General features: G+C 41.8%; 1 protein-coding gene across 1 annotated transcript in view; it reads left to right on the top strand.

The window, feature by feature from the left end:
* The window catches only part of LOC147459646 (transducin family protein / WD-40 repeat family protein), a 133518-nt gene extending 121416 nt beyond the window's left edge, over window positions 1–12102 (top strand). The window contains exons 16-19 of the mRNA XM_086510859.1: window positions 10104–10335; window positions 10422–10636; window positions 11228–11557; window positions 11642–12102. Of these exons, the coding sequence (XP_086366985.1) occupies window positions 10104–10335; window positions 10422–10636; window positions 11228–11377 (597 nt within the window). The 3' untranslated portion in view covers window positions 11378–11557; window positions 11642–12102. The remainder of the gene's footprint in view (window positions 1–10103; window positions 10336–10421; window positions 10637–11227; window positions 11558–11641) is intronic.
* The last annotated feature ends 518 nt before the right edge of the window (window positions 12103–12620 follow it).

Genomic DNA, 12620 nt, shown 5'->3' with positions numbered 1-12620 from the left:
CGCACTCATTCCCTCACTCCTGCACTCTGTCGCGCGGGTTCCTATACGCTCTGCTCTGCTCACTCAGAACGCCACCGAAGGCATTAACCTCGGGGATCGTGCGTATGGATCTCTCCCACTCCTCCAGCTGCTGCGCGAGTTGTATATAAAGGTGAGCTCTCTTGGAGCTCACTTAGTGTTGTGCACTTGTTCATTTCGTTGTGTGTTTGCAAATACCACTTAGTAGTCGCACTATCTCTTGTTGGGGAAAAGCTTTGAGTGATGGTTAAAGAGAAAGATAAATTGGCAGTTGTGGAGCTGGCTGCTCCAACTCAAACACAGGTATTAGTGTTGGACATGGGCTTTCAAATACTTGATCTCTTGTTTAATTTTTGTGGTAAAAAGCTGGCTTGCGGTTTGGAAGCAGTCTAAATAGTTTTTTTCTCTCCTTTACTTAACTCAATGTAGTTGGTTGTTTCCGTTATAATCTGATTGTAAGTTGCCTACGACGTTTTCATATCGTTGTTTTGGTTATCTACCCATGACTAAATGAGTAGGAAAATCTCATTGGATTGGTTGTTTTCTGTTGGCCGGAGATCTTGGGGATGGTGCTGTAATGAGAAAACTCTGATCTGGAAAATTCTGAGGTTAAAATATCACCCAGGTTCTGTCTCTATTTTGTACTAGTAAAGGATATCCAGATTTTGTCGATTATTCTATGAACTTCTGTCTAGGCTTGCTTGCTTTGGAGACCGGACTGTTTTTAAAGGGCTCTTGTGCTTAGCCAAGCAACTTATGTTCTATGGTTATAACTAAGTAGTCGGATTTTGGTCTTTTGGCATGAATACCATGCCTGACTGAAGGATACTCGCAGAACTCGGTTGATTGAATGCTTATGCCTGCATTTATATTGAGCGTTATTTAGGTTCAGCTTCATGTGGTTTTGTAGCTGCTCTTCTCCATTCTGATAGGCCATGTGTGGCATTACAGCAATATAACATACATATTATGACTGGTGATTTTGGTGGAACTTGGCCTAGTGGAGCTTCTCTAGGTCTGCCTATGGTATATGAATGGTTCTCTGTTTGGGAGATGTGTTACTGTTCTGTTTGGGGTTGAGCTACATCTATATGGCTCCATGAAAGTCTGGCCATTTCACCGCTTTGCATAAGGGGGCAACTGATTGTGACTGAATTCACTTTTGCACGATTTTGCTAAAACCTTAATAGCAGCAACTTTTTTTGGGATATGACTAAAAAGACCCGTAGATGGGATGATGTAAACCTAAAAGGTAGTAACTAATTCAAGTTATTATTATTTACCTTGGGAGCTAATACTTGTATATTTACAGGAAACACCAGAATATACATTAACGGCACGCATGAGCACAATTTCAGAACCTAAAAAATTGCGGCAATAAATGCCAAACTCCGCCAAGTGGAGAGACGGGCGTACGCAGTCCACTTCGGGGAAAAGATAGCCTCCAAAGCTCGCCTCCGACCTTTCCTTTTTAGAGCTTGTAAAATTAAAAAGAGCTCCACTTAGAATTCCTAAATCTAAGTTTGTTTTGGTTAGACAAATCTGTTTTGATATCAGGAATTCTGCTAATTAAAAAAAACTACATTTTGTCCCCATACAGCTTGGTTTTTTATGATTGTTAAACTGATAGAGTTGTATGGTCTTTGATATCGTGAAACACATAAGTCTAAAACATTTTTTCCCATTGCACTGGTTAAAAGTTTTCATCTCTTTACTTTAATTGATAGCAATTTTAAAGTTGGGTGACATCGATAACAAGTGGGATACCTATGCATCACCTGCAGTCAGTGCCAATACTAACTAAATGTTATATTGTCTCTATGGATGCAGGTGAGGGTTACCTTCTCAACTCTAAGCTATCAAATTTTTGTTGGTCTGGAGATTTGCAGGACTTGTATCTCTTCATCCTTACTAGGGAAGCTTTTTAAATTTCCCCACTTGTGTATAAGACCATTTTTTGACATGATAATGGAATTATACAGCCCTCTTTCCTGACATAGTTTCTAGTGTCTTTTGAATTTGGTCAAATTCTTTGGTGTCAATGTATTAATATTATTGAAACACACACACCTAACACCAAGAGTAATATCACTATTGCTCAAAGACCTAGACACTATATTTAGTTTCTCATACCTAGTCTTTGGTTAACACCAATGGTCTTGGTATTGGGGAATGGGGCCATCTGCACACGACCCTTATGGTTCGGCCTGGTCGGTTTAAAGTTGGAATGGCTACCTTATCTCTGCTCATCTTTATTACTAAGACTAAACCTTACTTCATTTGCAGACTTTGACTCTTTCCCAAGGACTTGAGCTTCCAACTGAACCCCTTTCTAAAGCATCCTTACAAGTGTTAAGATGCATTCAAGACCCCAAAGCCTCTGACCTTATTGCTGGTGCCTCAGAGGACCTAGCTAACTCTCTTGTGCAAACCATCTCCTTTGACAAATGCGTGCACACGTTGGCCCAACTGGTGAATAATCCGAAGGAAGGAGTTATTGGCCTATCTGAGTTCATTAATAATATTCCAGCCATGACTCTTGCCCACAAATTTGAACTAATCAAGTTTTCCTCTGAAGGAGCTGAATTGGTTAACTGCTTACGCAAATTATGTGGCCTTACTCCAGGGTTTGTTTCTACCCCTTCTATGCCCGTACAGACTGTCTCCAACAGTCTATTCTGCAGGGACCCCCTTGCTATGGATGCTGTAAATGCTTTCCAAAAGGAATTGTGTTCACTTAGTGAGGGCTCGCTCATGGATATGGTTCCGAAAGTGTCTAGGGTGTTTCCCTTCCTGCCTTCCAAACAGGTTGAGATCGAATCCTTTGGTGTGGATCACCACCTGTGGTCCCTACCTAATAAAGGCTTTTTGGCACCAATCTCCATTGAAACCTGGGTGTTTCTTGCAAATCTTCCGGCATCATCTATGGAAGATGCAAGATTAAAGGTGCTCAGAGGAGTTCAATCTTTAGACAAGGGGGATCTTATCAAAGCTCCCTTTACTATGAAATTTCTTGACAATAAAAAATGTGGTTCAAATACAGGATTGTATGTGCGGACGAAAGGCCTCATGGAGTTCGCAAAAAGTAACTCGGAATACTATACCGAGTCTATCTGGAATATCTACAGGCCCTATGTCAAATGTGCTTGTCGTTTTCTTGACCCGAAGGCCTCCTGTGATTCCAGCATTATTTGGTTTGACCATGCTATATGGTTTGCCCTTAACAACCTGGACCTTCTATTCCCGGACACCCCTGCGGCACATTACTTACCTTTGTTCTGCTCCTAGCTTGGAGGCCAGGCCAAAGAAGCCGTGCTCGCACAGTTGGCCTTTGTTCAGTTTCGGAATTTGATGCTTGCTCTACTTAAGGAATTGGCAGCAGAAAAGCCTGGAGTGTTACTGACTACGTATGGAAGTCACCTCGGTATAAAAACACTCCTTGGTTTGCTTAAGCCCAATACTGACCTTGAAGACTCCCCCAGCCTTAAAAGGCCTAACTCTCTCATCTCCCCAACCTCCTCCTACACATCTTTTTTAACCCCTGCTGCCTCGTCAGCTGACTCTTTTGGAGCGAGAGGAAAGGCTAGAAGTGTGATTAGAGGAAGAGGAAGAGGATACCCGGTTAAACACTTGTTGGACCCTTAATTTTGCAGGTGCTTTGTAACAACGTAGGCAGATACCAGCTTACTGGAAAGGAAGAAAACTTGAATGGTGTTTTTATACATTGTGTGTTTGCCAACAAGTTACTTGACTTTTTTTCTCCTAGGTTTATATTTAACAAATGCTTTATGGCCAGGTTTGGCAACCTTGAGTTACTTAACAATATAAATATTGGATGGAAATTTACTGAATCTATCTCACAAATTGTTTTTTCTCATGACTTCCTTAGAAAAACCAGGCCGATGTCGTGTGAATGCCACCTCTTGAACAATTATTCTAGGGATTTTGGAAATATTGGTAAACATGTATGTACCACCGATTTGACTATTATTGGGAACTTGGCAATACAAAACCTCTTATCCCAAGGTCTCAATCATATTCCCCCTCATCCACTTAACCCTCAAAGTGCCTTGAAAGCACTTAATGAATGTCTGACCGACTTGGTCAGCAGGCTTCAGCTGGAGCCTTCAATTCACCAAGAATTGAAAATTATTATGGCAGATATGTTCGCTCAACTAATCCCTCAACTTCCATCTGGATGGATTCAGAATGAGTCTACATGGCTCAATGCTGACCTTGCTTTAGCCTTTGCTCAACTAATCTCTCAACTTCCATCTGGATGGATTCAGAATGAGTCTACATGGCTCAATGCTGACCTTGCTTTAGCCTTTGAATAAATGGTTCATTGTTGGACTGGATAAAGCATCTAACACAGCGTCAATACTATGCAAAAAACTTGTCTATGAAGCTGTGGAGACTCGACTCCGCGGTAATGAATTCCAGTACATTGGTAACAATCTGAAAACAATAATAGAAAATATTTGTAAAGAGATCTCAATCTTAGGATATCAAGCCGAAAATACTAAACTTCCCATCTTATTTCCCACATATAAAAGTCATAAAAATAAATTCCGGTGGATATCAGATGCCTCCAGCTGCCTGTTCACTAATATCACTTATCACGTTACCGTTGGGCTTAACATAATAAAAGATGAACTCATACAGATCTGTGCGGATAAAAGGGAAGTCTTGAAATGGTTTTCAAGAGTAGACATCCAACCATTTTGGCTAGTTAACAATTCTGCTGAAGTACTTTTAAACTTTCCCTCGGCGGTCTACTGCATGTATACCGCTGACATCACACATTGTTATGAAAATATTCCATTGGTAGGTGAATATGGTCTTATCAATGTTCTAAACACGCTAATTGACTCCAATAGAGCTAGCAATGGTTTCTCTGGCTTATCATTTGTTCACTCGGGAAAATGGATTAAAAAGATTACAAAAAAACCCCCCCTTCATGTATCCCAGATACAGTTTCAAGAGGTAATACATTGGGTTCTAAATCACTGCTATATTCTTATTGGAAACAACTGTTTCCAGCAAACTTGTGGCATTCCGATGGGATTCTCATGCTCCCCGGCCATGTGTAATCTTTATTTGTTCTACTATGAGTATAAGTCGATTACCAAACATACCAACAACTTAGAAAGTTTAGCCTTACTCACAAAATGTAATCACACCTATAGGTTCATGGATGATATTTTAAGCATCAATAATCCTATTTTTGCCCTGTTTGCTACTGATATTTATCCTCCCTGTTTAGCTATTGAAGCCACTTTTTTAGAACAAGATAATTTCAGGGATATACCCTCCTCGAAGCGAGTTAACTATCTTTCCATCGAGATAAATATCATTAACCCCCTAGATGGCGTGTTTACCACACGATTCCTTTGGAAAAGAGACCAGCTCAAACTCACGGTAGCTGAATTTGTTAAGAAAAAGAGTAATAGACCCTTTAAATTAGCCTTGAACACTTGTCTAAGTATACTACACTTAATTATCTTCTCTTCCTCTGATGTGTTCTCTGCCTTCGAAGAAACCGAAGCTCTTATCAGGAAATTTCAAACCAATGGCTTTCGTAAACGAGATTTGATCTCTACTATAATAGCTGCCTTAACAAAGAGTTCTTGGCCTGGCGCCAAATTTAATACTGAATCACTTATTCTCTTACTGAGGAAGTAGGTCCATATCTAATGGGCCTACTAGACTCATTAGATATGGTGCTTGGGTATGGGCGGGCACACACACACACACACACACACACACACACTATATCTTAACTCTCTCTAGCTATGGCTGCTACCGGGACCTTTACACCTACTCTTACACTACCTACCTTAAAACTAGATTCCTAAACCCCCTAGCATGGGGCACGCACACACACACACACACACAATACCTATGAAGGCCGCTAGCTATTCAAAAACCTACATTACTCTTGACATTTATTCCTACATACTCGTACACTTACTCTAATACTACCTACCTTTAAACTGGATTATTAAACTCTCTTGCATGGGGCACTACCCTTACATGATAAAACTTATTATCTCCTAATATTGGGGGACATATGGCCATTACACTTAATGCCCTCCCCCAAATCGAGCCGGCCTGCGATCTCTGATTTGTCTCCCCACTCTACACGGCGCACTCATTCCCTCACTCCTGCACTCTGTCGCGCGGGTTCCTATACGCTCTGCTCTGCTCACTCAGAACGCCACCGAAGGCATTAACCTCGGGGATCGTGCGTATGGATCTCTCCCACTCCTCCAGCTGCTGCGCGAGTTGTATATAAAGGTGAGCTCTCTTGGAGCTCACTTAGTGTTGTGCACTTGTTCATTTCGTTGTGTGTTTGCAAATACCACTTAGTAGTCGCACTATCTCTTGTTGGGGAAAAGCTTTGAGTGATGGTTAAAGGGAAAGATAAATTGGCAGTTGTGGAGCTGGCTGCTCCAACTCAAACACAGGTATTAGTGTTGGACATGGGCTTTCAAATACTTGATCTCTTGTTTAATTTTTGTGGTAAAAAGCTGGCTTGCGGTTTGGAAGCAGTCTAAATAGTTTTTTTCTCTCCTTTACTTAACTCAATGTAGTTGGTTGTTTCCGTTATAATCCGACTGTAAGTTGCCTACGACGTTTTCATATCGTTGTTTTGGTTATCTACCCATGACTAAATGAGTAGGAAAATCTCATTGGATTGGTTGTTTTCTGTTGGCCGGAGATCTTGGGGATGGTGCTGTAATGAGAAAACTCTGATCTAGAAAATTCTGAGGTTAAAATATCACCCAGGTTCTGTCTCTATTTTGTACTAGTAAAGGATATCCAGATTTTGTCGATTATTCTATGAACTTCTGTCTAGGCTTGCTTGCTTTGGAGACCGGACTGTTTTTAAAGGGCTCTTGTGCTTAGCCAAGCAACATATGTTCTATGGTTATAACTAAGTAGTCGGATTTTGGTCTTTTGGCGTGAATACCATGCCTGACTGAAGGATACTCGCAGAACTCGGTTGATTGAATGCTTATGCCTGCATTTATATTGAGCGTTATTTAGGTTCAGCTTCATGTGGTTTTGTAGCTGCTCTTCTCCATTCTGATAGGCCATGTGTGGCATTACAGCAATATAACATACATATTATGACTGGTGATTTTGGTGGAACTTGGCCTAGTGGAGCTTCTCTAGGTCTGCCTATGGTATATGAATGGTTCTCTGTTTGGGAGATGTGTTACTATTCTGTTTGGGGTTGAGCTACATCTATATGGCTCCATGAAAGTCTGGCCATTTCACCGCTTTGCATAAGGGGGAAACTGATTGTGACTGAATTCACTTTTGCACTATTTTGCTAAAACCTTAATAGCAGCAACTTTTTTTGGGATATGACTAAAAAGACCCGTAGATGGGATGATGTAAACCTAAAAGGTAGTAACTAATTCAAGTTATTATTATTTACCTTGGGAGCTAATACTTGTATATTTACAGGAAACACCAAAATATACATTAACGGCACGCATGAGCACAATTTCAGAACCTAAAAAATTGCGGCAATAAATGCCAAACTCTGCCAAGTGGAGAGACGGGCGTACGCAGTCCACTTCGGGGAAAAGATAGCCTCCAAAGCTCGCCTCCGACCTTTCCTTTTTAGAGCTTCACACACACACACACACACACACACACACACACACACACACACACACACACACACATGCTGGCTGCCCAGCGCTCTAGAGGGCGATAACTCGGAGCAAGCGACCACGGTAGGGCAAGCGAGCGTGCAGAGGTAGCAGGGCACGTAGGGTTGAAGGTCGAGCTGGGACTCGTGCAGAGCATGCAGGGCTTCCTCTTGTGTAGAGGTTGCAGGAGGAGGTAGCGGTGGTGGGGGACTATGAGCAGGAAAACGCTTCTTATGGTATAGCTTTGTTTGGACTTTTGAGAGGGTTTACTGGAGTGGGTAAGGGCGAGAAGAGGGGAGGGTGGGGGCGAGAAGAGGGTGGGTAGGGAGAAGACCAGGGGCCAAAGGATGAGTCTGGGGATCAAAGCTTTTGTTGCTCAAAACTTCCAGCCCGCAGATGCTGGGCACTGCATGCTCTTGAGCTCACTTATCCTCCTGTCAAATAAGCTTGTTGAAGACGTGCTCTTGGGTATTGCGGCTGTTTGCTTCTGAAGTGAGATTTTTGACTTGCCTTTGTACTTAACTCTTCCCCAACCTTTCCAAATTGTGAAATGCCCCGCCGAATGTTAGTTGCAATATGTGAAGATTTATTTCCAGTAGCTTGGAGCTTCTATTTCACAATAGTGCTAATTCTTCTACAGGAGAAAGCTGGTCACTGGAGCTAGCAAACTCAAAATCCTCATGTAGTAAGGCAACAATGCTAGAACTCTCAGGTCTGGCCTCGTGTTCTGTAGAGATACCAGAAAAATCTGCACAACGATACACAAGAAGGTCAATATATCTATTATCTGTTGACAGTGGAGAATTTTGGCATGGCCAGTAGTGTACACTAAAGATATCTGACCATCGTAGGTGTTTTGACTCTAATGTTAACTTGGACATCTTGTAGTTCTCCTGTTAGTTCACAAGGTACTTCAAAAACCTGGTAGTGTTCTTTGAAAACCTTGTGGGTGACTACCATGGGTCTATACCTTGCACTTTCCTTCAAGGGTGAATCTGGGCTTATCCTGGATTCATCTAGGTAGATATATTCTTTGAAAAATTCACAGACAGCTTTTGGCAGATGAAGCTTAAGATGACCTGTTCGAGGATTTGAACGAAACATGCCTTTTGTGGCCCTTGCAAGAAATTCCCTATGCAGAAATTTTGATTCGGGCTCAAAGACGTGGATGCCTGTTGTTTAGGACAATCCTTAGTGTAGTGATCCTTAGCCTCGTGGCAATGACGACAAGGAGGAGATCCTTCGGGCAGGGGACATTTGCTTTCGTAATGTCCATATTCCCCACATCTGTAGCACAAAATGGGTCGATTGGACGAGCGAGACGGATGACGAAATGGTCTCTGCTCTTGCTGCATGGAGGTGGAGGCTGAGGTGTAGAAGCTGTGAGGGTCTGAGGGAGCGTTAGCGTGATAGAAGCTTTGAGGTGGAAAATTGCTTTGCAGACCTTGCATAGGTGGCATGTAGTTTGGATGGCCATAGTGGGAAACCATGTTAGATGTCGGTGCCAACTCTTGTTGAAGAGTAGGAGGAAGCTGAAGGTGTCGTAATCCCTTTAGGCAGTAAGCGTGAAGAGGGCATTCGTGTGGAGGATTCCGTGGAGAGCGACACGAGCTACACCATACCATAGCCTTAGACTCATGCTAAGTCCTGAGCTCTTCGAGCTCCCGCTTCGAAGAGAGAAGGATCTCTCCTCTTGAAGAGCTCGTTGTAACGTCAGGGCTTCTAGTTCCCCGTGTAAAGAAATCAAGGGGTCAGGTGGACTTTCCAAGAGTGCTGAGGCGGTCTCTACCTAAGGAGGCTCGTTGAAATAACTTCCTTGCTCCTCCTATCCCAGTAGCAGCAGCGACAAACTCCTCAAGAGTGGCTTCAGGTCAAAGACTCTCTCAGAGTTTTTCTGAGAAGTCTCGGGGGAAGAGCTTTCTCCACCCACTTTTTGACCATGAATTCTCGTGGTTATTGGGGAAGCTTGGCGACCAGAGACTTTGTTCTTGCCATGAGTTCTGCAAAATTCTTATTTGGCTGGAGCACAAGTGTTGCCTTAGTGTTGCCCAAGTAGTGAAGTGGTTCTCAGAAAACTGACTGTACCGTTTATCTGCTTAGCCATCCAAGCTCCTCATTAGCCCTCATGTGATTGTACTTCTCCCCGTATGTTTTGAGATGATCTATTATGTGATGGTGATGATGATGATGAATATATAGGGTAGGCTTAGGTACCTACCCACTCTAGGTACCCTCGTTTATTTTTATTTTTAAGTTCCCAAGACATATACTAGAGTCACACATGGATGCAACCTTTTGGTCTCATAGGTCATTTTGGCCTTTTGAAGACGTTAATATAACAATTCATTTCATTTCTCTCTCTTTTGCATATGGTCTCTTTAATAGAGCTTTCATATAGTTGTTTGTGGCTGGCAGATGCGCAATAAACCGGTGGAGCCGCCAAAGAAACCCAAAAAAGCACCTTTCTTTTTACCCTCTTTGCCTTCCTTATCCGGTGATCCTACCTTTGTAAACTTGGGCAGTGTAGGTGGTGGTAAGAGATCTGAAACTGAAGAGAAACGGCAGCATTTGTCAACGAAGAATACTGCGATGGATGGGGACTCGTCTTTTATACGATTGTTGTATTCCTGTTCTGAGTCCAAAGACTGTAAGTAGCACACCGACCTATGAGTACTTAGCCTTTTAAACCTTTGCAAGTGTAATGTTGATTAAAAAAAAAACTGTTTTCTGCAGTTGGGAATCTCCTTCTTTTTCTGAAGGGCTTATCACCTTCAGAAGTAGATTTGGAGTTCCAAATGCTAAGGGTGGTTGATGATTTGGAGTCGATGGATGAAAGTCGAGGAAAGCAGCTCCAAGAGATAGGTTTGATGCTGGATTTTCTCACAGAGGCAGTCAGTTCAAGGCGAGATTTTGAATTTGTTCATGGGTTGACTCGACTCTTTCTTAAGGTAATTTGCAAATACTTTTATCCAAGCGGCTTTTCTCAGCCTGCTTATATTGTCCACAGCTTTATTTTAAATTGGGAAAATTACCAAATGCCCTGAAATTTGTGGAAATTCCCAAAGTACCTCTCAAATTTAAAAAATCACCGTCCAAAACTTTCAAAATGCTCTTAAATCTTTTCAAAATGCTCCTTGTTATTCTTGTAAACATCTCTAAAGACGTTTTTTTTTTTGCACCTGTTCATAGGAAGATTGGTTCTCTCACAATAGAAGATGATAGAACTAGGATTTTAGGTGGTATTGTTGGCTCCTCAAGATGATTTGTAGACTATGACATATGCCTCTATTTCTCAGTGGATTGTTAAAAGTCTTTTTCTAGGAGATAGATCTCTACTGTCAAAAAGAATATGCAAAAATTGAGCAATCCATCCAAAATTGTACAAGGGTATTTTGGGGAAGTTTGGGAGTTTCCACAAATTTCAGGGTTATTTTGGTAGTTTTCCTGCTTCTATTTCAGGTTCTATGGGAAGTTCAGAAGAAATAACATGTTTGGGAGAGATTTTTCCTTGTTGATTTACTCTTGTATCTTGCATGCAGGTGCATGGAGAAACTATTTTGCAACAATCAACTCTGCAAGAGAAAGCGAAGCTGCTGTCAGATTCAGTGTCGGCTAGCTGGGAAAGGCTAGACCATATGTTCCAAAATGTTCGCTGCACTTTAAGTTTCTTGAGCAATGCTCTGTACTAATCATACTCCTGGGGTTGTTCCACTCTTTTTATCAACATGAAGCAATGCCACTACTCATATCACTGATGTGTGTATATAGAAGTCCTCAAGGCTCAAAGCTCCCCTTTCATGTTTGGAGCTTAAGGCACGTCATGTTGAAGTGGAGAGAGACATGGTCTAAAGCTTGTGCTTCACAGCCAGGTAGTTCAATTTGTTCAATTTGCGGTACTTGGTTTCTTTTAATATCTTGTTTCTGAATGGAATATAATGTGGGGATTTCCGTAGGGGTGAGAGATGGATGCGGTCGAGACAAAATGGCAATGGGCGAGTATCAGCTGTGAGACCTTAATAAGGTCAATTTCCCCTGCTTCAGTATCTAGGAATCATAGTTGGCATGGAGCGTCTCCTCTGAATTGAAAGCAAACACTCATGTTCCAACATGAAAATTTTGAGACCCCGCAGAATCGTCGTGGCAAATTTTCTTACAACAAGTTTGCATACAATCTAACTGTTTTTCCTTATGCAGAGACAACAACACCATCAAAATTTTGAAGGGTTAAAGTGGATGTTCCACTCTATCCTTTTATGCCATTTGATTTGACTTAGCAGTTAAGAGTAGAAAAGACAAGTTCTGCAGAGTTTTTCTAGTAACACTGTTCATATTTAGATTCAGTCATCATACAAGCTGTAAGACATCATCTAAATGAATTCATGCAAGAGATATATGTTTAGACTCAGTTTTCAAAGCAATGTCTATTTTTTACCATATGTGTGTATATGAGAGAGAGAGAGAGAGAGAGAGAGAGAGAGAGAGAGAGAGAGAGTTCTATTAACGTCCTCGGAGGTCAAATATGACCTATGGGAACATGTCATGTGGTGTGAGTGGAGGTCATAAGTGATTCTCGATGCTCAAAAATGGTTGAAATGAGCGTCGCAATAGAGAGTCCACATCGTGGTTGGGAGAGGAAGGTATGTAGGGAGAGCTCATGGCTTAATAAATGGGGAAAAGAGGACCTAATGTGGTGATTTCGTTATCGTCCTTAAAGGTCCAGTATACCTATGATTGAGCATCACAATTGAGATTCCACATTGTGGTTGGGAGAGGAATGTATGTAGGTAGAGCTCATGGCTGAAATATGGGGAAAGCAAGCACTAATAATACCAAAAGCTGAGCACTCAAGTGGGGTGCCTGTCTCACGAACTTTTTGGGGACAAAGTGCATTGTGAAGAGACTCCTCAAATGTGTCCCAATGCTTGTCTAACA

The sequence above is a fragment of the Adiantum capillus-veneris genome, chromosome 4 (genome assembly GCF_014529385.1).
Source record: "Adiantum capillus-veneris isolate H3 chromosome 4, ASM1452938v2, whole genome shotgun sequence".
Classification (NCBI taxonomy): domain Eukaryota; kingdom Viridiplantae; phylum Streptophyta; class Polypodiopsida; order Polypodiales; family Pteridaceae; genus Adiantum; species Adiantum capillus-veneris.
The sequence above is the reverse complement of the archived record's forward strand: the minus strand, read 5'-3'. Positions and strand labels throughout refer to the sequence as shown.